Source organism: Protopterus annectens, chromosome 9.part0 (assembly GCF_019279795.1).
Source record: "Protopterus annectens isolate FY-2018-M chromosome 9.part0, PAN1.0, whole genome shotgun sequence".
NCBI classification, from domain to species: domain Eukaryota; kingdom Metazoa; phylum Chordata; order Ceratodontiformes; family Protopteridae; genus Protopterus; species Protopterus annectens.
In genome coordinates, this window is record NC_056743.1 from 1,301,635,643 (window position 1) to 1,301,662,736 (window position 27,094).

General features: G+C 42.9%; 1 protein-coding gene across 1 annotated transcript in view; it reads right to left on the reverse strand.

Moving 5' to 3' along the window:
* Nucleotides 1-27,094, reverse strand: part of LOC122812025 (protein transport protein Sec24C-like) — a 784,735-nt gene that overhangs the window by 390,106 nt on the left and 367,535 nt on the right. The window contains exons 11-12 of the mRNA XM_044084258.1: nucleotides 14,594-14,690; nucleotides 12,960-13,058 (exon numbers count right to left, since the gene is read on the reverse strand). Coding sequence (XP_043940193.1) covers nucleotides 12,960-13,058; nucleotides 14,594-14,690 — 196 coding nt within the window. The remainder of the gene's footprint in view (nucleotides 1-12,959; nucleotides 13,059-14,593; nucleotides 14,691-27,094) is intronic.

Here is a 27,094-nt window from a genome sequence, read left to right on the forward strand (position 1 = left end):
TTGATAGAGGAGTGGGATAGATTTAGTTTAGAGAGTTTAGTGAAGAGAAGGTTATGGGATATGGTGTTAAAGGCCTTTGAAAGGTCTAAAAGGAGAGTGGACACAATATGGCTGGTATTGCGAGCCTTGTTAACAGTTTCCAAGAAGGGGGAGAGAAGGGCGGTGGTGGGTTAACCTTATCTCTTGAGCCAGCATGCAAATTTTTCTGGCAAAACTGCAAAGGAGTTAGGAAAAAGTTCCCCCTTGTTTGTTTATATACTATGTAACTGTGGTGTTCTCTGTCTTAAGTTTGCAGTGTCCCTAGGCTTAAGTTTTGTTGAAAGGAATTTATGGCCAGGTAGACTGCTAGTAACTCCTTTTGATTTATATACAACTTTCTTTACTGTGAGGACCAAACACCGTGTACCTTCAAGGGACCTAATTGTGCTCCCAAAGCAATGTTTGAGCTGCCTGTAATGAACTTATCTGCATCTGGCAAAGTGAAATATGATCCTGGGATCCTTTGCATGGTGTTCTTTCACCACAGAAGTTCTCTTTTCAGGCATGGAAGGAGGAATAGCAAGGTTTTCAGGGGTTGGGAATGCTGTTTCTAGGTATTATTTTAGAAGTCACTGAAATTTCCGCGTGTGTAACTTTGCAATTGGAATCTTGGGGATGCATGATGACATGTAGCCCAGTATCCTCAGGAATTCTCTTGTAGTGAGGAGCTGCTCTGTTAGCAAACCAGTCAGGTAGCCTCTTGAGAAAGCAATCTTGTTTTGGAGAAAGAAGACTTTCTGGTGAACCAAGTCTATGATGCCTCCCAGGAAGAGGATCCTTGTTTGAGGGAAACATTTGCAATTTTTGAAAATTTAGGGTGAGACCACCTTCTGAAAACAGCCTATAGTGATCCGTAAGGTGCCCAGGGTCTCTGAAGTGGATCTACCCTAAATGAGGTACTCTCAGAGTCTAACAATGTGTGCAGTAGATAGTCCAACTGGTAACGCACGGAAATGGATGTGGGAGCCTGTTGCTACAAATTACAGGTACTTAGTGTGACTATCTGTTATGCGTACATGGAGGTAAGCATCCTTTAAGTCTACGGTGACCATGGAGGCATCTTAGAAGATCACGGACAGTAGTTTCTGCAATGTAAGCATTCTGAATTTTGGGATATTGAGGAACTTGTTAAGGGTTAAGAGATCAAAGATGGGTCTCCACGTGCCCTTTTCTCTTGAGACTACAAAAATCTTTGAGTAGAAGCCTTTTTCTTCTTGTTCTGCAGGGACATGTTGAAAGGAGCCTTGCTGAAGCAGCTCCCTGAGGAGAGGTGGTAAAAGACTTTCTTGCTCTTTTGGTGGTTTTGGAAAGCCCAAGAAGGGTGGAATTTCTCTGAATTGAATATCGTACCCCTTTTCTATGATGTCGAGGATTCACTGATCTCTTGTGATGAATTTCCACTAGTTTAGGAAGAAGGAGAATCTTTTTGCTAGAGGTTTGGAAGGGACAGCAAGGGGTAAGGGCAGGTAGGGGTAGGTATAGTCACAGTTGCTCTCATAGGTTCATAGGTTCGTACTAGGCTATCTGCCCTAGGGCATTTATAAGCCTAGCCAGAGTGTGTGCGGCTTTCACCACCCCTTAGGATGAGAATACTACGCCCATTTAGGGTTTAGTTTACTGTGCCTCTGTCTAGTAGTGACACACAGATGACCCCCGGGGTAAACCTACAATCTCCCATCCACTCGTCAAGATTTCTCTTGAATAGAGTTAGTGAGGGGCTCTGCCTGACATGGATAGGGATTCTGTTCCAGAGTGTAGGAAGCCTCTGGGTTATGAATCTGTCCCTCCAGCATGTCTTATTTATTTCTGTGTTGAGGTTTAAGTCTCTTGCTCTCGTGGCTCTGATGGATTTGGATTTTCTGAGGTGGAGCATGTCTATTAATTCCGGATTGGACATGGCCTTGTACGTCAGGCACAGATCACCTCTGAGTAGGCGGTATGCGACTGAATAGAGCTGGAGTTTTTTCAGTCGGGCAGCATATGACATATGTTTAAGACCCTTTATCCTCTTGGTGAGGAACTTTTGGGGTCTTTCCAACTGCTGCAGGTGTTGGGTAAGATACATCCCAAATGGGGCATTGTACTCAATCATTGGCCTGATAAGAGAAGAGTACAGGGGCACAATGACCTCTCGATCTAGATGTGAAACCCTTCATGATAAGGTGGGCAATATAGAAGGTCTTCCTAACCACTTTGGCAATGTGAGTGTCAAATGAGAGGTTACTGTCAACCTGGGTCCCTAGGTCCCTGATTACCTCTTCCGTACTTAATGGATTACCACCTATGTGGTAATTTGTGGGTACCTTGTTTTTCCCAAAGGGTATGACTATACATTTTTTGGCGTTCAGCTTAAGGCCATGGCTCTGGCACCAATTATCTATTTCTATGAGGCCTCTCTGAAGGATGTTTGTGCCTGCTGGAGTATCAATTATGGCGCCCAGTTTGCAGTCATCTGCGAACTTTGTCAGCCACAATCCTCCTATGTTTGCCTGTACCTCGGAAAAATAAATGCCGAACAAGAGGGGTCCCAGGACTGAGCCCTGTGGGACACCGCTTGTGACTGGCTTAGAGTCTGACATAACTCCAGCAACTCTGACCCTGTGGGTTCTGTCCTTGAGCCAGTTTGCAACCCATCTTGTGACATATGGGTTTACATTTAAGCTGGTGAGTTTGTCTATGATGCCCGAGTGGGGTATTGTGTCAAAGGCTTTTGCAAGGTCAAGGTAGGCTGTGTGAACTGCCTTACCCTCATCAATGGCCTTTGTGACTGTTTAAAAAAAGTCGATCAAGTTCAAAAGGCAGGATCTGCCCTTGACAAAGCCAAATTGGGTAGGATCCAATGTCTGTAGGTCCCCAATGTATTTGTTTATGAGTTCCATAATGATCCTCTCCATAGCTTTGCAGACCAGGCTCGTCAAGCTTATGGGGCGGTAATTTCCAGGGTCCGTAGAAGCACCGCCTTTGTGAAGTGGGACCACTGTTGCCGTACGCCACTCTTTGGGTACGTATCCTGTAGTAAGGCTAAGATTAAACAGCAGCCTTGTGTGTGGGTTTAGTTCCTCTTGGAGTTCATGTTGCACACAGCCCGGGACACCGTCCGGTCCCATTGATGCTGTGTTTTTAGCTTTAGAGAGGGCGGCTCTCACCTGGGCATCTGAGATGTTAGGGAGGCTACACTCTGCTGGGATGGTTATTTCTCCTTTTGGGGGGGAGGGGGAGGAGAAATTTGCACTGAACCTGTCTGCCAGAATGTTGGCAATGTCAGTGGGTTCAGTGTATTTTGTGTCATTTTGGACTAACTCTGAGCATATCTGGGAGTTTCCACCCAGGTTTCTAACATAGCTAAAGAAGGCCTTGTGATTGTCTTTTGTGTCTTTTGCGATTTTTCTCTCAGAGTTGGCCTTGGATGATTTTATGAGTGATCGTAGTTTTTTGCTAGTACTGATCAGAGATGCCTTCCCTTTTAGGGATTTTGCTCTGTCATTTAGTAGCTTCCTCCTCCTGTTGTAAAGTTTGTTTATGGCTGGGGTCCACCAGACCGGGCGCCTGCCTTTGGTGGAATGGGTCTTGGTTTTATTTGGGATTGCATGATCCATGCATTCTTGAAGGTGCCCATAGAAGGCATTTGTAAAGGATTCAGCAGTGTGGGTTGTGGTTTCCACTGGCCCAGGGGCCTTGAAGGATACCACTTCAGTCTTAAGAAGTGTGAAGTTGGCTTTTGAGAAGTTCTTCACTGTGGTCTTTTGTGCAGGGGGTGGGGGCGGGATGTGGATTTCCAGTGAGATTAATTTATGGTCTGATCTTACCAAAGAGGGATATACTTCCGGTGTGGAGCATTTTGTCCCCATGTTTGTGATGATCAGGTCTAGTATATTGTCTCCTCTTGTGGGAATGGTGACTAGTTGTTCCATCGCATTTGAGTTTATGAATTCTAGGAACCTTTGGGCTAGGGTGTTGGGGCTTGAGTAATGTTCCCAGTCTATGTTCGGGTAGTTGAAGTCTCCCAATATGACGGTATTTGGAGAGACATTCATACTCTCCAGTGTCTTCAGGAAAGCTGTGTGGTGTTCCTGAGTTTGAGAGGGTGGTCTGTAGCATGCTACAAATTGTAAGGCAGTTTTGCCTATGGTTAGTTGCACCTGGATGGTCTCCGATGCTTCGTGCGTTGCCACTAACCTGGAGGTGTGGGTATCTTTGATGAATATGGATACTCCCCCTCCTTTTGTGGTTCGGTCCAAGTTTTGGGGCCGGAAAGCATGATATGAGGTAAAACCTGATAGTGCTGGGGTGCTCTCGGGAGCCTTGAACCAGGTTTCAGTCACTGCACAGACATCGATGTTCTCCATACTGAGGAGGGCTTTGAGGGCGTGCATCTTGAGGTTTAGACTTCTGGCACTGAGCAGCATTACCCTTAGTTTTTTTCCACTTGTGTTTTCTAGGGAGGTAGGTTTGTCATTTGAGCCTTGCCTAAAAAAGGCACTATGGGGGTGACAAGAGCCTTGGCCAATATCCGGAAGCCCAGGGGTGACAGGTGCAAGCCATCCCTTGCGAAGCAGTGTGGCTTGTCAAGCATGTCATCCCAAGCAGACAGACATTGGATCCCCTTAGAATGACACCAGTAATTAAGCCAATTGTTAAAACTGATCATTTTGCTCAGGGTCAGAGTCATACTGGCCTGGGCTACATAATCAGAGAGCTCCTCTATGTCTCTTTTCATGTAGTCCAGGGAGGTATGTCTCAGGTCGGGACACGCTCTCAGTGTTTGGCAAGTCCCTTGGAGCTCCCTGCCCTTTGAGATTGTTCTGTTTGCCATCTCATATATTGTCTTGGACTTTTACCATGGGGATGCCTCACTTTGTTTTGTCTAGGTGGGTAAGGCCAATATTTTGAAGGGGGATTCCTACTGTACCTTGGGGTCAGAGACAGGTAAAAATTATTTCTCCATTTTAATTTACTTTCCTTTTTTATCCAGTTTCTCACAAACTTGTTCAGCTGGCAGACCAAAAATAAATTCCTTGTCCAATGGGGCATCTAGTAGTTCAGCCTTTACCTGATCTGACTGGGGCTGTATCCTGAGCTAATGTTTGTCTGTAGATGAGAGAACCTGTGGCAACTGCTATGCAAGAAACATTTAAGGTGTCACAGTCACATTTTAGGGAGTGTCTGGAGACTTGTAAAGCTTCTTTGGCTACCTCCTGTATTTCCTTGGATAAGGTTCTATCTGCAATAGAGTATACTTTAGCTAGCAGTTTATCTTGAAGAGTTTCAGGGTACTTAAGCTCATGGAAATGGCAATTAATTCAAAGCTTTCATTGCTAGGGTAGCAGAGCCATAGACTTTCTTCTCAAAATCTGCTAGTAATCTGCTTTCCCTGTCAGTAGGAAGGGGAAGTCTTGTTGGTCCTTTACGTACACCTTTAGTGGATTCAATGGAGACAACAGAAGGATCAGCCCTTAGGTATTTATAGAGGAGTGAGGTGCTTATGTGTTTCAAGCACTCTGTAAAACTGGTCTGGTTTCTTTGGAGCAGGGGGTAGAGAGTCATGATGTAGAGCTATGTCTTCGAAGACATCATCCAATACAGTGTGTACTGTAGAAGACTCTCTAGATTTCATGTAGACCATAAACTCCTCTGCTGTTTTAAAGATGTCTTGGGATTTGGTCTGAGTACAGCTGGTCACAGGTGGTGCAAAGCACATGAAGTGATTTGCTGACATCAACTACCAACAGGTAGTCAGGGAAGACATGAAGTCTCCCTCAAAGACACAGTGCAGATGTCAGAAGCTGAGGCCTGCAGAGTGACCGCAGACCCAACTAACGTGTGATCCATGGTGACATTCATAGGTAGGCCAGAAGCCATGGTCGTCTCCTGTGGGTTCATGCCAAAGGTTTCAGGCCTAGGAGTCACTGGACCATGGGGCTGCAAAGGTACCTCACCTAGGTCATTGTTCAACTTCTGACAAGTAGTTAGAACTTTTTCGGAAATGTCAGGGTCCTTAGTATTTTTGTCTTTATGTTTTTTTGTGAATGACAGTAGCGGATGTGGGAGTCTGTGGAGGCCTTTTGGTAGCAGTGAATTGAAACACCAATGAGGGGGCTAAGGAAGATGACTCTATATGAGTGGCAAGTACCTTGGCCCTATGTTTTAGAGATTTTGCATGGAATTTTGCAGTCAGGGCAGTTACAGATGTCATGCTGAGGCCCCATGCAGAACAGAGAAAATGAGTGAAAATCTTTATGCGGAATTTGTTTTCCACAATTTGGGCAATTGTTTACTTTTTTGAACATTAAATTAGTAGAGAAATTTCCCCAATAGGGTATTTATCTAACTGAAAGGTGAAGAAGGATCTCTGGAAACACTAGCCAAATGGCAGACTGCAAGCATACTGAACACATGTGAAGCACACTGGACTGCACAGATAGAAGGAAATGAAGACAGTTCTGAAGAGCACCCCTCTTATACCCTGATGTCCAGACATCATTCTTTGGGTATCCGCTGGCTAGGGCTGATGCAAAGACTCTGGAAATTGGGCCAGTCATGGGCTTCTGCATGGCAGGAAGACCCAATAATCAGTACTGCAACAGTGACTACAAAGAACATCTTGTTTGCTGCCAGTCTGAATGCTTTTGAATTTGGTCTGCATGTCGATTGTTGTGTTGTTTCAGTTACTCAGCCTTTGAAAGATAAGTACCTAGTTGGGTTCCCTTCTTTCCTTGTTTCTCCTTTGCTTGTATTTTACTTTACATGTCATCCAGGAAGGGAAAATGTGAATGTTTGATGCAGATTCCACATAAAGATAGACATGAGAAGTGCCTTTTTTGTTTAGGTGCTACTCACGACTATAGTCAGCGTGAAATTTGTCAAGCATTTGCACCTAAGACCCTGAATAGCAATCTGTCTTCCCTCTTCATCTACTTAAGAGAACCAATGTCTGAAGCTATTAGCTCAGGGAACCATGGCTTCTGAATACATCCTCTCCGATGTTTAGCCGCTGCTTAAGGAAAAAGTCTATAAAGATGCATACTGGGATTTCTGTTGTCCAGCCTCTTCCAAATGTCTCCATCTGGTTGGATGAAGAGTCTGAGGACTGTCCAGCTCCAATGCCAGCCTCCTCTGTCATGACCCACTTGTAGGCTAATACAGGTCTGCCTATCCACACGTCCATTCAGGCTGTGCCTATGTCTGCTGCAGACAAGGCAATAGAACCACTGCTGATTATTTCAGAGGGTCCTAGGGATATTTTCTACATTCTTGTTAGGGAAGAGGTTCCTGATTCAATTACTGAAGTCAAGCAGGAGTGTGACCCCACTCCAGCTTGTCAGGGCTGATGGTGCTTTGAAAAAGAAACAAACAAAAAAAAAACAGACATGTGGCTCATGTGGCTAAGGACCCACACAAAGAATGGCAGGACTTCACTCAGAGTCTTTTCAAGCCCTTATAGCTTTGAAGCCTACTCAGAGGCTATCTGTTCTTTCCTCTGTTCCCTGGTCTTCTACTCCTTCTAAGTGCCCTTGGGATTATGATTTCTTTGAAGAGAATGAGGAGTTGGATTCTGGAGAACAGTCCTTGGGCTAGTCTTCTCAGATCCATTCCCCTCTTGCCCTTGGGTCTAAGGAAGAGGATTCTTTTTTCCCTGCTTCTCCCATTGAGGAATTATCTTTTGGGTGCATCACTGTTTCCATGATGGAACATTTTAAGTGGGCCAGTTTCTAAATTTCTGATATCCACAAGAGGTACTATGACCTCTTGCAGATTGACTTGTTCCAACCTTCTGCAGTCCCTCCATGCCCTCTTGGAGAATTTTTATTCTGCTTCCCATGCTTCTGACTCCCAGCTTCCTGCTCCAATGAAACCTGATAGGTTCTATAAAGTGCCTGAAACTCAAAAGTGTTTATGTAAGAGCCCTTCTTCTGATCTTGCAGTGATTTCTCTGGCTACTGATACGTTACTGTGCTCTTCAAATTCTATTCCCTCTGACAAGGATAGTAGAGATATGGACGGATATGGGGGAAAAGTTTATACATCTGTCACATTAACTTTTAGGGCCATAAACTACCAGATCCATATGACATATGTGGTGAATCTTCTTTAAAAACTTGGGGGTGTTCTGTCTGATATGCCTGATTCTGAAGCTAAGTCTTCTGTCATTTTCTTTGTGAGCTCTGCTTCCTAAGTAGCTTGTCTCTCTGTCAAATTCATTATAATGCTATTAACGCCTCTTATAGGGCAGCTGCATCAGGATCTGTTATGAGGAGCTACTCCTGGTTGAGATTACAAACCATCCCTGAAGACCTTATGACCAAATGACTTGATTCTCCCTTAGACAATCATGCTCTGTTGTTGCCAAACTGTTCAGGAATTTGCAGGAATAGGGAAAGGTCATGCAGGACCTTAAACAGATCTTCATTTCTCTTATTCCTACAAATCAGAGGAATTACCTATCTAAATCCCCATTTGTGCAAAGGCAGCAAAGAAAGCCTCCCAGAGGTAAGAGATCTTCCAAGAAGGGTTTTTCTGATATGCCTTCTCAGGGTACTTAGGGTCAAAAGCATTCCTTTCCTGACAAATCTGCCCGGGTTTGACATTCAAACACTTCTGCCACTTGGGTAGATTCCTTTTTCCCACAGACTGACCATCTTTTCCAGTCTGGCCACAAACCACCCCAAATTCATGGGTGCTTTCCTTCATTCATAAAGGTTATTTCATGGTATGGAAGTCCCTTCCTCGTTTTTGGCATTCCCCAACCTCTTCATTGCCAACTTCCTCACTTGCCTTCAATTCTACAAGATTTTTTGATACAAGGAACCATTCAACCTGTTTCACCCTCTCAGTGGGGCAAAGGGTTGTATTGCGGAATGTTCCTGGTTCACAGGAAGGAGGGTTCATAGAGGCTCATTCTGGATTTTTCCTTTCTCAATACATTTCTAAGAATTCCATCTTTCAAGATGTTGTCTCTACAGTCTCTGTTTCCTCTGTTGCTTCCTCAGGCCTTTGTATTGTCTCTAAATCTGAGGGATGCTTACCTTCACATTCCCATTCACCCTCTCATCATGAAATGTTTAGGTATCCATGCTTCCTCCTCACAGTATCAGTTCTCTGCTTTGCCTTTTAGTCTTTCTACAGCTCTGACAGAGTCTTTGCCAAATGTCTAGCCCCTGTGGTAGCCTTCAGCAGATTTCAGGGTTTCAAATTTTCCTATTTGGACAACCTTATGATTTAACCCCATCTCAACAGCTTCTGCTTCAGGATGTAGAATATACCATGCTTCTGCTCTGCAGTGTGGTATTCACTTTAAGTCTTAAAAAGTCTGTTCTGACCCCCTCTCAGTAACCCTAAATCAATAAGATTTTCAGGATCAAAGGATTCAGACCTTGCTAATGCTGGCTGTTTCCTCCTTTCTTTTACACTTTATTTTCAGTGTCTTCTTTCTCTTCCAGAAGTGACTGCAAGAAAATTTCTTCAAGCTCTGGGGCCCATAGCATCCACCACTCCTATGGTCTCCTTCGCCAGACTCCACAAGAGGAAATTTTAGTAGCATCTCCAAGCTGTATGGCCTCAACAGTGCCATCCTCTGAACTTTGTCATCCCTCTTTCACCTTGCCTCAAATTTGAGTTACTCTGGTGGATTCATCAGATTTCTCTGAATCCCAGCCTGCCTTTCAAGGCTCCTCTCCCCTCTCAGAACCCGTATACAGGTGACTCAGATCAGGGTTGTGAAGCTTCTTCCAAAGAAATCGGTCTTCAGTGAGGTTGGTCTTCACAGCAGCTGGAGGACTATATTGCCACCAAAGAGATGAGAGCTTTGATTTTGGATCTTCATGCTTTGCACTCCCTTTGGGTCCCAGGTCTTTCGAGAATCTTCACAGACAATACCACAGTTATGTGGTTCATAAGTATGCAAGGGGGGTACAAAATCATATCTTCTTCTTTGTAGACTGTCTCTTCAGGGTTGGGATTTTGCAATTCACCATCATCTGACCCTGACATTCCCTCTGATTGCAAACTTGTGGCAAACAATCTGAGCAGATCCAGGGCAGATCCTTACGACTGGGTGCTTCACAGACAGGTATTCCTGGACATTGCCTAACAGTGAAGTACTCCTCAATTCTTTTTTCTTCCCCTCTGAACAGGCAGTGTCCCAAGTTCTGTTGCAGTTTGCCAAATCCTCTGGCTTGGAAAGTGGATCCCATGTCTTCTTCCTCAAAGGGGATGTTTCTGTATGCCCATCTCCATCTTCTTTTCTTACCAAGAGTCCTTGCACAAGATTATGTGGAACAGGCCGAAAATCTTGTTGGTGACTCTCTTTTGGCCCAGATGGCATTGGTTCCCCTTTCTGTTTCATTTGGCCAGAGCTGGTATTGCCAGGGCCATCTTGCATGGTTTATTGGAGAGTTCCTCTGTGGCTTCTTCCTGCCATTCTCTCCAGTAGCTTTTGTCTTCTTCCTTTTGTAAGAAATACTGCAACAGTGATAAGGAAGTACATAGTACAGCTGTGTAAGATCTTACCATAACAGTAGATGTATTCCTTGTATGTGGTGTCACAAACATGAACTGGGCACTTTTTCTGTGGCTATTTCTACTGTTCATTTGTGTGAGCTGCTCAATTCTCGTCTGGCATACTTATGTGTTAAAGCTCATTTTTCAGCCATATCTCTCAAATGTCAGTCTGCCCTTGAATTCACCCTTTTCTTCTAGATTTTGAAGTCAAACAATTTCTGAAAGCTGTGCCCAAGAAAGCCTGTTCCTTCTTCTTAGGAACTTAACTTTGTTCTTGAAAAGTTGACTAAGCCAACATTTGAGCCTGCAGTTTCTTCTTCTTTGCATGTTTGTATTTGGAAAACTGTTCAGTTGGTGGCTCTTACTTCTGCCAAGAGGGTTTCTGAACTTCAGACCCTTATGTCAGTTCCCCCTTTTTTGTTCTTTCACAATGATGGAGTTTCTCGTCATACCAATCCTCCTTTTATGCCCAAGGTAGTTAATGGTTTGTCATTAAACCATTCATCTTCCTCCTTTTTTTGCTTTGCAGGGGGATTCTTCATACCTTGGATCTGCATAGACACCTTAGATGTTACCTGGATAAGACTAAGGATATAAGAAAATCTGAGCAACTTATTGTTTCTTTCCATTCCAAAAAAAATCTGGTGTAGCTGTTTCTAAGCAAACCATCTCCTCTGGGATTTCTAAGGCCATTTCTTTTTGCTCTTCTTTTCATGGTAAACAGCTTTCTTCTTCTGTTCATGCTGATTCTGCCAAGGTGGTGGCCTCTTCTGGTGCTTTTTTAAGGGTCTGGTTACCAGATCTGTTTTAGACGCTGCTACTTGTTCTTCTCTACACACCTTCCTATACTAAACACTACAAGCTGGATGTGATTTCTAGGACCAGACCTCGTACTCCCAAGGCCATCTTGCATGGTTTATTGGAGAGCTCCTCTATAGCTTCCTCCTCCCATCCTCTCCAGTAGCTTTTGTACTCGTCCTTTAATAAGGAACACTGCAACAGTGAAAAAGAAGTACATATGTACATAGTACATTATGTAAGATCTTACCGGGTCCCTATTATTACATCAAATGATCACATCATCAAATGGCATTTCAACGAGCATGCCATTTTTTCGAACCATTCTGACTGAGAGCACATTATGGTAGAGATCAGGAAATTTGCCCTTTCCCCACTGTAGTGCGATCTTGGAGTTGGTACTCATAAATAGCAGGGTGTGTGGGGGGATGATGAATTGCATTTCCGATGAAATGCCAATCAACAATGTGAGCATTCGATGAATTAATATAGACCCAATCTTATCATAACAGTAGATGGCCTCGTTCTCACTGTTGCAGTATTCTATCCCTCCCGCCTTCCCTCATTTTTTCTCTGTTTCTTACCCTCTGACCGAGGGTTCCTTCTTCTTTCCTTTCTGGATTCACATCTATTTGCTTTTCCTCTTGGGTTGCTCTGGTTCTCCTTGGCAATTCGGTTCTGAGGATTAGGCACTCATACATCGCTTATGTACCTTATAGTTGGTACCTGGAAGGTGCTAAGGCTTTGGTATGTTGATCAGACATTCATCTATTCTTGGGAAGATATCCCTTTAGTAAGGAATACTGCAACAGTGAGAAGTAGGACATCTACTGTTATGGCATGATCTTACACAACTGTATTTTCTGCTGTCAGTATTTCTTGTCCAACAAACCTTTGGTTCCCTCTTATTTAAAATGGCTTCTATTTCCTTTTGAGAAGGCTTTGGAGATGCTAGTAGTTCTAAGGCTGCAGCTAGAAACTACTGCTGTGTGATCTCCCTCAAATCAGGTCTTTAAAAAGGTTGTTTAACTCATCTTTTTAATTCCAGCTATACAGACAATAATGAAGACATAGAGCTGTTTGCCTATGACTTAATCTGAACACTGTCCCCCATTAGCAAGCTTGTTTTATGTTTGTTACATTTTTATGACTTTGGAAATTTGTACTGTGCTTGTTTTTGAGCATATTATTAAAAGTAACTGTCATTTGACTCTTCAGTATTGTACCTCCTTAAAATGTAGAAATGACTGTACCGCAGGTCTTGACTGTAGATGACCCCTGTTCAGACTGATTAGGTCAATCTATAATAAATATGTATGTAAATAAATAAACAGACAGACTGATAGATCGAGAATGGATAAGTAGATGTACTTTAACTATGCTAAAAATATTTATGACAGTGACCTAATCCCCATTGTGTTTATTTGGCTATTCCCAGACTTCTTCTAAAATATATAAACTTCAGAAAGTGCCATGGCATGTTATCCCCAAGCTATTAAACTGAGAAATGCAATTGTTCAGAGATAATTAAGGACAAAAAAAAACGTAGTGGAGACAGAAGCCCACACATTGCTTTATCCCTTTATCATACATTAGGCAGTTGCACTGAAATATCTGCAACTTACCTTATATTTATAGGCACCAATATTCCAACTAGACAATTTCCTGTCTGCAGTCAGCACAGATGTGTGAAAAAGGAACAGTCTTCCAGGACATCCACAAATCTTGAGAAGAAAAAATGTATATGAACAATCTTTCTGCTTTATACTTTCAAAACAGCAACAGTTTTATTAAGTTATATTCTCTGTTTTACATTTCTAAACTGGGAAGTATGCTTTAATCTGAGGTGAGAGTTACTGGAACTGATGGTATAGTATCTGGGCAAAAGTCCTGAGCTGTAAACAGGCAACATCTATAATTTCTTGGTTTGATTCTCACAACTATCCCTTATTTACTGCACTGTGTCACACAAATAACTCACCACTTTAATTTGTCTCTGAAAATGGCAGCTGGTCACCAAAATGAAGGAAAATAAATAAATGTACACTGACACTACAGAGAAATTAATTAAATAGCTCTTGGTATCCCAGTATGCAAAGATATGTTGTGATATTCTTAGCTGATTTTTACAGGGTTGTAGCTCTAAATCACTATCTACTGAATGCCATAACTGAGAGAAACAAATCTTGTATCTAAGCATATTGTCCAGTCATACACTAGACACAGGAACAAAACAGAAAAAGCATTTCTATATATATTAATGCTAAGGGCCATTATAACTATGTTGTTTATGTACTTGATCACAAAAGTTAGTTATATTCCTGACTCAGCTGCGTAAAGAGATAAAATCCTGACTATGACCAGGATGACATGGGTTTAAACAGTGCCTTGAGAAATGAAGAAACTAACCAGAGGATGGTGAGAGTGAGCAGCTAATTAATGTAGGTTCACCCATCCTGGAGGAAGGTAGCTGATCCAGAATGCTGCAAGGCTAACACCCCCAGGTGACAGAAAGTATACAGCGTGCAGTACTATGGATAATGGATAAGCACCTAGCAGCAACCAAGCCACCCACACAAACCAGCTCAGTGAGTATGTGTGTGCACCTGCACGTGTGTGGAAGTGCACAGGTGCAGCAGTGAAAAAGTGTAGCAAGTGTAAAGTATACCACTGCCATCCACCAGGAGAAGAGGTTAGGCTAATAAGCCAGAAAAAAAATTATCTGAGCAACTCGTGAATGATGGCCCTTGAGTGTTTGAATTTCAGTCCCCAGGCTAAATAATAAGATCGGTTTACCAAAAACTATTCCTGTCCCAAATGAGGAGACCTCTTTCACATGGTAATTGATGTAGTATGATATAGTCCAATTACGACAGGGGGACTGCATCAGTCTGTGAAGAGACTGGGGGAAACTGATGGTCAGGGAGGTCTAGAAGAATGTTGTTGTTGTGTCTTTCGGCTTTTCCCGGTTAGGGGTCGCCACAGCGGAACTCCGGTCCGCTAATGATTGGCAGTAGATTTTTACGTGCCGAGTTGCCAGCTCTGACGCACAACCTTCAACGAAGGTATGCCCATTCACGCATGTCTCCACACAGAAGACGCTCTAGCTGAGAATCGAACAGGATGTCTTACTGCGAGGCGACAATGCTACCGCAGCACCACCACCGCAGTTAGATACCAATAAAAATGTATTTAAACTGTTTGTTGTCTAATCTGGAATTACTTGTTTAAACAGGTTTTGATCTTTTTACAAACTCACTTTTACAGCTTCAAGTCCAGCCTTCACTGCTGTTCCAAACACAGTTTCTTCTTCCTTCTCCTGTTCAGCAAAAAGAGATGGGATCTGAACCAACAGACTTGAAGGGGGAAAAAAAGTTAATCACTTCAGTTCTAGTGCACCAAAGAGTCTACTTTAGCTGAATTGTACTGGTGATAAGGATTAAAACTTCTAAAAAGGCTGTCCAGTCAGTTAAAACAATTCCTTTTGCATTTTCTACAGCTATTTTGACACCCTTATGCATTCAGCTACTCAGTAGACAAGTAAATATACCTGCTCTTATGGATACTGTTAGACATGACACAAGAAAATAATAGGATAAAAAGTACACAGGCACTTAACATGAGAAGACATAAAATACAGCACACTGTAATTATAATATAACAATTATTTAGGCAGCAATTATTTCTATGTATATAAATAGAAAATAACAAAAACCACAAATTGTTTACAAGCGTTGGGGTTTCCATTCAGATGATGCTGTAATGGGCTTGTGTGGTCGAAATGGATAAGTATTATTAATAAACTGCAGCGTCAATGTAGCAAAGTACACATTATACAAGTAAGGATGTATACATTAATTATGAGTGGCATCATTTCCAAAATCTAAGATACTAAATACCAATAGAGATGCAAGTATGCTACCAAAAATATAACTGTCAAGAATGATGTGTGACTGTTATATTACTTGCCATATAATTAATGACTTCTAATATCACAGTTTTAGTATATATACTACATAACCTTAAACTTAACTACATTACACAAATGAAAAGGCTGCTTATTTGGGGAGTGGGACAGCAATATGAGAGCTCAATGTCACATATGAAATGTCTGGCTATACCTTCAAAAGAAAACAAGAAAGGTGGTAAAGCAGCAACATGGAAGCAACGTGAAGCAGAGATGTTTAGGTGAGCTTAAGTTGTGTAACAAAGGAAATAAGGACAGGGAAGGGCTACAGAAACAATACTGCAGTTCTGTTCCTTAGGAATTAGAAGCTTTGCAACATGATACTGTCAATGTCTGCAGTGTGTAAGCAAGAATTATAAATGCTATTATGCTATATGTCAGTCAAGAGAACGCCATGCTCCCACTTTATAAACCAAAGCAATACCATGCCACAGAATTCTGAGATCAAAGTGACACAGTATCCAGAATGGACTGTGGACGACCCAGATTGGGGCGGGGGTGTCCAGAATGGACTGTGGACGACCCAGATTGGGGCGGGGGTGTCCTGTCATGGAAAGGAGTCAAGTGTATTATTACTTACTGTTACATGGAAGCCACAGTGATATCAGCCTTTGTGGAAAGTACAGTCATAGTACTACCATCATCTATGACACAGCAATCATCGTACAATTCATAGGTTCATAGGTTCATACTAGGCTATCTGCCCGAGGGCATTTACAAGCCTAGCCCATAGTTTTGTGGCTTACGCCACCCCTTTAGTATGGGGAACTATACCCATTATTTTGCTGTGCCTCTGTCGAGCAGTGACACTGAGGTAATCCCTGGGGTATATCTGCGATCTCCCATCCATTGGTCAAGATTTCTCTTGAACAAGGCCAGCGAGGTGCTCTGCCTCACATATACCGGGATTTTGTTCCACAGCATAGGGAGTCTTTGGGTGATGAATCTATCCCTCCAGCACGTCCTATTAATAGCCGTGTCGAGGTTTAAGTCTCCCGCCCTTGTGGCTCTGACGGATCTAGATTTTTGAGGTGAAGCATATTCATCAAATCTGGGTTTGACATGGCCTTGTATGTTAGGCAAAGGTCACCTCTGAGCAAGCGTGGCGACTGAATAGAGCTGGAGTTCTTTCAGTCGGGCAGCATAGGACAGATGTTTGAGACCCTTTATCCTTTTGGTGAGGAACTTTTGTGGCCTCTCCAGCTGCTGCAAGTGTCGGGTCAGATACATTCGAATGGGGCATTGTACTCAATCATTGGTCTGATGAGTGATGAGTATAGGGAGACTATGACCTCCCTTGATCTAGATGAGAATCCCTTCATGATAAGGTGGGCAATGTAGAAGGTCTTCCTAACTACTTTAGCTACATGGGTGTCGAATGACAGACTACTATCAACCTGGGTCCCCAGGTCCCTGATAACTTCTTCTGTGCTCAGTGGATTGCCACCTATTTGGTAGCTAGGGGTAACCTTGTTTTTCCCGAAGGGTATGACTATGCATTTTTGGCATTTAACTTTAGGCCATGGCTCTGGCACCAGTTATCCGTTTCTGTGAGACCCTTCTGAAGGATATCTGTGTCAGATGTGTTTTCTACTATGGCCCAGTTTGCAGTCATCTGCAAACTTTGTCAGCCATAACCCTCCTGTGTTTGCTTGTACTTCGGAAAAGTAGATGCCAAACAAGAGTGGGCCCAGGACTGAGCCCTGTGGTACACCACTTGTGACAGGCTTTGAGTCTGACATGGCGCCAGCAACTCTGACCCTGTGGGTTCTGTCACTCAGCCAGTTTGCAACCCATCTTGTGATGTATGGGTTAACATTTAAGCTGATGAGTTTTACAATGATACCCGAGTGGGGTATTGTATCGAAGACCTTCGCCAGATCGAGGTAGGCTGTATGGACTGCCTTTCCCTCATCAATGGCTTTGGTGACTGTTTCGAAAAGTCAACCAAGTTTAGAAGGCATGATCTGCCTTTGACAAAGCCAAACTGGGATGGATCCAAAGTCTGCAAATTCCCTATGTCTTTATTTATGAGGTCCATTATGATCCTCTCCATGGCTTTGCAGATAAGGCTTGTCAAGCTAATGGGCCGGTAATTTCCAGGGTCGGTGGAGGCACCGCCTTTGTGAAGTGGGACCACAGTTGCAGTGCGCCACTCCCTGGGTACGTATCCAGAGGTAAGACTATGATTAAACAGCTGTCCTAGCTGTGGGTTTAATTCCTCGTTGAATTCATGGAGCACACAGCCGGGGACACCATCAGGTCCCATGGATGCTGTGCTTTTTGCTTTGCTGTGAGCAGTTCTCACGTGGGGGTGGGAGTTGTTTTACGGGCTGCAATTGCTTGATATAGGTATCTCACCTTTTGGGGGAGGGGAGAAGTTTGCACTGAACCTGTCAGCCAGTATGTTGGCAATGTCTGTAGGATCAGTAATCTTCACATCATTTTGAACTAGTTCTGAGCATATCTGGGAGTTTCCTCCCAGGTTTCTAACATAGCTAAAGAAGGCCTTATGATTGTCTTTTGAGTCTTTAGCTATTTTTCTCTCAAAATTTGCTTTGGATGATTTTATGAGAGCTCTTAGTTTTTACTTATAGTGATCAAGGGTGTCTTACCTTTTAAGGATTTTGCTCTATCTTGTAGTAGCTTCCTCCTTTTGTTGTAGAGTTTGTTTATGGCTGGGGTCCACCAGACTGGACGCTTGCCTTTGGTACAAAGAGTCTTTGTTTTGCTTGGGATTGCCTTATCCATGCAGTCCTGCAGGTGCTGGTAGAAGGCATTTGTAAGTGATTCAGTGGCTTGAGTACTGTTTTCCATGGCTCGGGGCCTTAAAGGAGACCACACTAGTCTTTAGAAGTGTGAAGTCGGCTTTCGAGAAGTTCTTTACTGTGGTCTTTTTATTTCAGGTGGGGTGGGATGAGGACCTCCAGCGAGATTAGTTTGTGATCTGATCTCACCAGTGAGGGGTATACTTCCGGTGTTGAACATTGTGCTCCCATGTTCGTGATGATGAGATCAAGTATGTTTTCTCCTCTTGTGGGGATGGTGACTAGTTGTTCCATGGCATTTGAGTTTATGAATTCCAGGAACTTTTGGGCTAGGGTGTTTGGGCTTGAGTAGTGTTCCCAGTCTATATTAGGGTAATTGAAGTCACCTAGTATGATGGTGTTTGGTGATACATTTATCCCCTCTAGTGTTTTCAGGAAGGCCATGTGAGGTTCCTGAGTTTGTGAGGGTGGCCTGTAACATGCTACAATTTGCAGAGCAGTCTTGCCTATGGTTAATTGCACCTGGATGGTCTCCGATGCATCGTGCGTTGCCACCAGTCTTGAGGTGTGGGTGTCCTTGATGAATATGGATACCCCCCCCCCTTTCTTGGTATTGTCCGGATTTTGGGGCCGGAACGCATGATATGAGGTAAAACCTGATAGTGCTGGGGTGCTCTCAGGAGCCTTGAACCAGGTTTATTTATATTATTTATATTATTTTGCATATGGTTTATACCTTCCTGCACCCCATGTGAGGAGGGTGTGCCCCATAATTATTGTAACCCAGATGTTGTTTTCCCTCAAAAAGGATACATTTCTTGCCAGAGATTAAGTATCCCCTAAGTTTCAAACCATAGTGAAATTTTGGTCTTCGATTTTCATTTCCATCTCTGTCATTTTGAAAGCTGATGTTTTGATGTTATTAGTGGTGACATTCTGAGTGCATCCCTGACCAGAATGTTTATGAAACAGCAAATCATTCTTAAAAGAACTGTATATTTTTTAGTATTTTGCACAATACTATAGATGGGAAGATTGCATTTCATCATGAGTGATGGGATGTCCTTTCTTTCTGCCTGATAGCCTTTTGGAAGGATACAATGACCTGGTCATGTCCCAAGTAAACAGGCACTAAATGAAAATACTGCTAAGTGTCACATCACCTACAGAAACTGCAAGGCAATGAGGCTAAAAATAACCATGACATTCTTGGATATGTTCCCTTGCACATGGCATCATACTGGACTTTCTAAAGGGGTAAATGATCTGTACCATATGTCACAGTCCCTTTAATGCATGTATACTCAACACATATATGACCCTTTATAGCAGCTGTACTGTATGAAACTGTCATTAACCCACCATTAACATTGCCCCTCCTTGTAAACATTTAAGTCATCCTTTCTTTAGTGCTAGTGTACACACAACCAGTCCAACATAACTGTATGTCAGGTGAGGGACACTACACATGTCTGCTTACTGTCTGCACAGCAATATCTCTGCAGGCTACTTGGTGGCTTCACAGTGCTTCATTAAACTCAGCATGTTTTTCGGAGTGTTCACCTGATCATCTGAAGGGTTCAGCCTTTGCCAATGACCAGATGATGCATTCCCCTTTTGCAGTTAGTAGCCTGATAATTTTCTAAGCAAATTTCAGTAGCCTGACACCATCCTAACCATCCACTGCAATTACAATTGAAGAAAAGAGAAGTGCCCAGGCTACATCTATATCCTTTCCAGTACCTACTCACCATTCTCCATACCTCTTCCATATAAATGACCCTTTCTCTAATGTCCTTCTTCAATTTAGCCATTATACAGTCCCATAAATTCTATTCTTTCCTGCCTCATCCAGTTTTCAATCCTCTTATATTCCCTCTTGCCATTTTTGGTCTAAACATCCATGCCCAATAACAACCTTGTCATAACTCTTCTTCATTCCCATCTATAACACCTGCTTCTTATTCACCCCATTGTATGGTATTCCTAAATCATGAGGAGCAATAACATTTCTTCCTCCTCATGCATCCATCAAATTCCATCTCCTTCACACCTTTATCTTCGCAGCCTTTCTGGTAACTGGTACCACCTCTAACAAGCCTGCTCTGTCTTCCAAGGGCCTTCTCTGGGGACTTCATATGTGTCACTACTACGATTCCTTTTCTCATTCATCTTGTCTTTCTAGAGGTTGACAATTCCCTATTTCAGAACTCTCAAAGTTATTTAATACTTCTTACTGTCTGCATCAATAATCTCAAAAATCCCTCCCCTTTACCACTCCCCCTCCCAGAACTTCTCTATTGAAATGGTGCCATAGTAACTCCTTCCCTCCATCCCTTTTGAACATGGCTGCATCTTTGGACTTTACACCTCTATGCACAATTAGAAAACAAGTAAATATAGAAAATACGGCACCTGTAGTAATAACATTTATTTATTTTAATTTTAGGAAGGTCACCTGGTTTTCATAAAAACAACAGCTTGGGACTAAGGCATTCTGAGAAAAGGGAATCCTGATACAGGTCATGGAAGGGAAGCTTTCATGAACATGTATACTGGCATTATTTTGTTGGCTGGTAAACATTTGAAAGACACCCGCATGCTGGATGTATTAAATCCCTCCTGAAAGTCTACAAGTGTGGTCTCTACTCAAATCATTACTACTTGTGGACCAGTGATACAGTTATAAGAAGAAATTATCTGAGATAACTCACATTTAAGATCACTACATATTCTTTTCTGTCAGAAATTTTTTTTCCCAAGTGTAGCTTACTCTACACAGCAGAAACATACAGACTGCACAAACTGATCTAAGAAGGCACCCTCACTGGTCAGCTTATGATTACAATTATTCTTCCTTCCAGTCCAGTATGGTATATTCTTTCAGAAGCTCCCATGCTCATGGGTGCATATGCCCTAACACCATATATATAGGGGTTTCAAGAGCTGCACTAGGAGTGTGGGCATAGCCCCTAAGCCTGCCAACGCACCCCTGAGAGAGCACAACAAAAGCAAAACAATGAAGATCAGATGCTGTACTGTTATACTGATCTATAAATATATACTTGCCTAAAAGAAAATGTCAGTATTAGCTATTGTATACAGGGACCATCCAGACATTGGGTGTTTTTTTGATTTTTTATTACTGAGGATGAATTTCATATAGATCAACTGATATGTAAGAAGGTATGTACTGCCTCTGACATCAAGGCCCCTCCCTGCTGAGTCTATAAATGAGAAGATGCCCCTACAGTAGGAAAACATAGTGTGGCAGAAAAGTACAGTTGTGTACACTTACCATAAATGTAGATGTCCGAGTGTATTCACTGTTGCAGTCATCACATTTGGGTTATCTACTTGCAGTAGCCCTCAGTCAGCCTGAGGACATGCTGGAGGGACAGATTCATATCCCAGAGGCTCCCCTTACTCTGGAACAAAATCCCAATCCATGTTAGGCAGAGACCCTCAATGACCCTCTTCAAGAGAAATCTTGACGAGTGGATGGGAGATCGTAGGTTTACCCCTGGGATCTCTTCTGTGTCCCTACTAGACAGAGGCACAGTAAACTAACCTCAAAAGGGCTATCTTCTGTGACCTACTATACAGAGGCACAGTCAAAAGGGTGGCGAAAGCCAAACACACTCTGGCTAGGCTTATAAATGCCCTACGGCAGATAGCCTAGTATCAACCTATGAACCTATGAACCTGTAAGGCTCAATATTAGTTCTCCTTCTTTTCTCCCTCTTTATCAATGACCTCCACACTGTAATCCCAGACGCAACCTGTATACAATATCCCGATGTCTCCACCCTGATCCTCTCAGCCTCTACCCCTACAGCTCTCCTTAGTTTAACCCAGAAAACCTTTAATACAGTGGAAAACTGGATCTCTAATCAACAGCTGATATTAAACCCTAATAAAACAAAGCTATTGCTCTTCTTCCCTACTCGCAAATCCTCTCAACCTTCGATTACTATAACATCTAACAATGGGACCACAATCTCACCAGATATGTATACCAAACTCCTGGGTGTTATAATAGACAACGACCTCAAATACGATATGCATGTAAGCCAAACCATTAAAACCGTTAATAAAAAACTTGGCTCCCTATACAAAAACAAACCTTTTCTCACCCCTATAGCTAGGACTGCCATTGCCCGTACCCATCTGCTTTCAACTCTACTCTATGCCTCACCAATACTCATTAACTTGAACAAAACTGATCTCAGCAAACTCATTAGCTGCTACAATCAAATTGCCAGGTTTGCCACAGGAACTCCCCACAGGACACACCATTGTCAAAACCTCTTAGGTTGGCTAGAACTCCCCAGGCTAATTCAATTTAATCAACTTACTGTAGCATTCAAGGTTATTAACCATCCAGAAAAAATGCCCTCCCTTAAAAACATTATCCATCCCTACAAAAATGCTAGGCCTTCTCATTCCACTACAAAACTTTTGGTTAAATCTGTTAAAGCTAACAACCTGTCTGGAGAATCTTTGTTTGCAAATTCAGTAGGCAAAACCTGGAATTCGCTCCCATCTGACCTTACTCTGAACCCCTCCCTTAATCAGTTCAAAAAAAATCTAACCCAGTATTTTAAAACTCAGTGGTTATGTCCTTGCTCTAACCCTGACTAAAGCCTCATCTACTTCCATATCCCTACAATTTCTTATTCATAGCAATTAACCTCTTACACTAAAAGGTTTGAAAAGAGAAACTGTAATATCTTTGCAGATACTCTGTATGTAAGCTGCATCTATAGGTTTGATAAGAGAAACTGTAACATATTTGTATATATTTCTGTATATAAACTGTATTCTTCATAAGCTTGAAATGTGAGACTGTAACTAGTATGTTAATACATTATGTTTGTGCATATACTGTAACTTATTTGTCTTTATCTGTTTGTAAGTTTGGAGCTTTTCTCCCCGGGCCTCTGCTGAAAATGGACATGTATCCAGTCGGACTATCCTGGTCAACAAATGCAAAATAAAGTAAAATAAAATAAATAAATAAATACATAAACACATTTTATTACTTCAGAAAATGGTCTGATATTTCACCCTTTTAGCTGCTGTCCAGATGTTCTTCGTGTTTCACTGTTGCAGTCATTACAATTGGGTTATCTACTTGCAGTAGCCCTCAGTTGGCCTGATTATCAAAGTCTTGGGTCCTGTGTCGGTTGCTGTCTCATCTTCCATGACGTCAGGTCATCAGGGATATAAAGCATGCAGCTGACGCCATTACATCAGTCTTTCTTGCTGTGTGGTGCTCGAAGCAGAAGCAGTTCGCAAGTGCCGGTTGGCCGACTCCTGAAATTTTCGTGTTCGAGTTTCAGAACCGAAGTCTTCAACTAAAGCTAAGTATCCCATTAGGGAAACTTTTACTTGCTCTAAACCAATGTCAGTAAAAGTCAATAACTGTATTTCTTGTGGAAAGCAAATACCTCATAAAGATTTTCATTTGTACTGTATTCCTTGCCTAGGCCCTGACCATGACGTACCTCGATGTTGGTTTTGTGCCTTGTTTAATCATAACTATTCATCGTCAGTTTATTTTCACTTCTAAATATTTTGGTACTTGGTTCAATTACCCAGATATGGCATCGGTAAGCCACCCAACTACTGACATTCCGAATAAACACAAATATAAAGACAGAGACAGGCTGCCTAGGTCCAAAGCTGCCGACAACGCTTCTCCTAAGGTAGTCGCCAGTTCACTGGTACTCACTGAGGTGCTTTTGCAGCCCCTAATACCTGCTACTTCAGATTCATAGGCCTCTACTGAGACCCATTCGGAGTCCGGTATGCCACAAGATGCTTTAACTGTGGAACCTGTGGATGTCTCTACCTTGGATGGGTCTGCAGCCACTGTGCAGGCACCGGCTTCTGAGGGTGTATTCAGGCCTACTGACTTGCATATTAAACCGACGCCATCTTCTTCTTCAAGGCCTAAAACTTGATCCATGCCTAGAAAACCGACGCCCAGACCGCATGGTCAGGCTTCTATTCCTAAAAAAAACAAATGATAAGAATGGCTGAAGACCTTATTACTTTAATCAGGGGAAGCCAACCTTCCCCCTCTAAGAGACCTAGGATTTAATTTGCTTACGATTCTTCGGATCAGGATTCTGAACTTTCTGTTTCCTCTGATGACCAGGAGTTACCCTTATCTACCTATGAGGATTCTGATGCAGAGGACTCTATTCCCTCTGCTTCCCCTCCAGAGGATCTGTCTTTTGGTGAAACCTTGCATACTCTTAGGGAGCATTTTCACTGGGAGAGCCAGGATTACTCTGATTCTAAAAAGAGGCTTAGGGATTTCTTACTCCTTGCCTTAACACAGGCCTTTAGCTATCCCCCCTGTACTGGACATTGTTGATGATGCCTTTTCGGAATCTAGCTTTGCCCCAGACTCCTTACCTCCTGCTCCCAGAAAACCAGATAGACATTACAGGGTTCCTGACTCTTACAAGTTCCTCTTTAAAAATCCTACTGCAGATCCTGAGACCATTTCACAGGGACCCAAGGGCATTAAGGCTACTACTGCCAAAAATGCTACCCCCTCTGATAGAGATTCCAGGGCACTGGATAGATGGGGTAAGAAGGTATACACTTCTGCAACCTTGGCCATTAGGGCCTTAAACTGACAGTTTCATATGTTAAAGTATCAGCGGCATATTATTGGATTGCTTAAACAGAAAATTATGTTGATTCCTGACTGTGCTGAAAATAAGGATTTACAGGATTTAATGCATTCTGCTGAACAAGTTGGAAAACATACTTTGCAATGTGGTTTTGATTTACTAGATATCTTGCAGGGCTGCTGTCATTGGGTCTGTACTTAGAAGGCATGCTTGGCTTAAGGAGCAATCTTTGCCAGATCATGTTAAAACTAAATTGCTGGATGCTCCCTTAAACCAGGACCGCCTGTTTGGCAACAGAGCAGAATAAGTACTCAAAAAGATGGAGGAAAAAGCTAAATCTATGCAAACGGTTAAAGATTTCCTGCAAGTACAGCCTCCAAGATTTAGTAGGCATTGGACCTCTAAGAACTGGTCCTTTCATGCCTCTTCCAGGCCTTCTCAGTCCAAACCCAGAACCAGCAGAACACCCAGGCTTCATTCCCAAGATACGCACAGTACTAAGCAGTGGGGGCTCCCACTTCCAAAGCAGGGAGTAGCAAGACTCCCCCCTATGGTAAACTGTCTCAATGACTTAATTTTAAAACTTCCAAGCCCTTCTCAACCGACTGCTCCTTTAGGGGGAAAGATTGCTCTGCAGGCAAAAAACCGGGAACTCATTACCCAGGACAAATGGGTTTTAAATATAGTTTCCCAAGGATACAGATTCCACTTCCACACTTTACCAACCCCAAACGGTTGGCCAGATCTACCCTAAAGTCAGTGGGCAGAGGCTCAAAAGCAAGTTCTCTCTCTCTTAAGTATAAGGGCTATTCAAACTGTCCCAGAAGAGGAAAGGGGACAAGGTTTCTACTCAAGACTTTTCCTGGTGCCCAGAAAAGACAACTTCTGGCATCCTATCTTGGATCTCTCTATCCTAAACACTTTTTTGGTGATCCCAAAATTCAAGATGCTAACTCTTCACCAGTTGCTTCCCATGCTAGGCAAGGATGCCTGGTTGGCAACACTGGATTTAAAGGAAGCCTACCTGCACATCCCAATCAGAGAATCTTGCAGAAGATACCTACGCTTCAAAGCAGGCTTCATACACTATCAGTTCTCTGCACTGCCCTATTGGCTTATCTACTGTGCCCAGGGTGTTCACAAAGCGCCTAGCTCCAGTCATTCCATTTTGCAGGCAAAGAAATATTCAAATATACCCATACCTGGACGATTGTCTAATTCAGGCAGAAAGCCAGGACATACTTTTGAATCATCTGGCGTTTGTACAAAAGGTGCTAACTTCTCTGGGATACACCATAAACGAAAAGAAATCACATCTTGTACCCTGCCAACAAATTGTATTCCTGGGAGCAAGCTTGAGCACAACTTCCCAGATGGCTTTCCTCATGCCAGAGAAACAAGTTCATTTGATAGCTTACTTCAGACTAATGGCCACAAAGACCCTGCTATCTGCAAGACATATACTGCAAGCCTTGGGGTTCATGGCCTCCTGCATTCTACTAATTCCATATGCAAGATTGCATATGAGGAAACTACAATGGTATCTAAAAAGCCTATGGTGTCAACTTTCTCAGGATCTAGAAGCAATGATTCCTATCATACCTTGCCTACAGTTGGAGTTCCTTTGTTGGGCAGAGGCCTGCCACCAAAACATGGGACTGCCATTCACTCTACCCCCTGCCGCCCAAACCCTAACAACAGATGCATCAGACTATGCATGGGGGGCTCACTTGGCAGGGAAGTGCATTCAGGGCAAATGGAACCCAAGTCAAATGCACCTGCATATCAATCAAAAGAAATGTTAGCTATACAGAATGCTCTGACAGCCTTCAAGGACCACATTTTTCCAGAACAATTAATGGTAAAGATGGACAACACCACTGTTATGTGGTACATAAATAAACAGGGGGAACCCACTCATACCCTCTCTGCAGACTAGCCCTGGCTCTGTGGAACACAGCCTTGAGTTACCAAGTGCACCTACAGGCTCAACTCCTGCCAGGAAAGCTAAATACACTGGCAGACATACTAAACAGAAATCTCATGGACCCACACGAGTGGAAACTGGAACCAAAGACATTCAACATGTTGATAAACAAATGGGGGAGCCCAGATATAGACTCGTTTGCCTCCCCCCAGAGCTACCAATTGGACAAAGTCTGCACATGGACTCCCCACAAGCAAGCTTGGAAAGTGGATGCCCTGTCCCTCACCTGGAAAACTCTATCAGTTTATGCCTTTCCTCCTCTGCTTCTCCTCTCCAAGGTATTAATAAAGATCAAACAGGACAAACCAAGGATGATACTGATTGTATAAGACTGGCCACACCAACACTGGTACCCCCTCTTGCGCAGTGTGTCACTGCTGGCTCC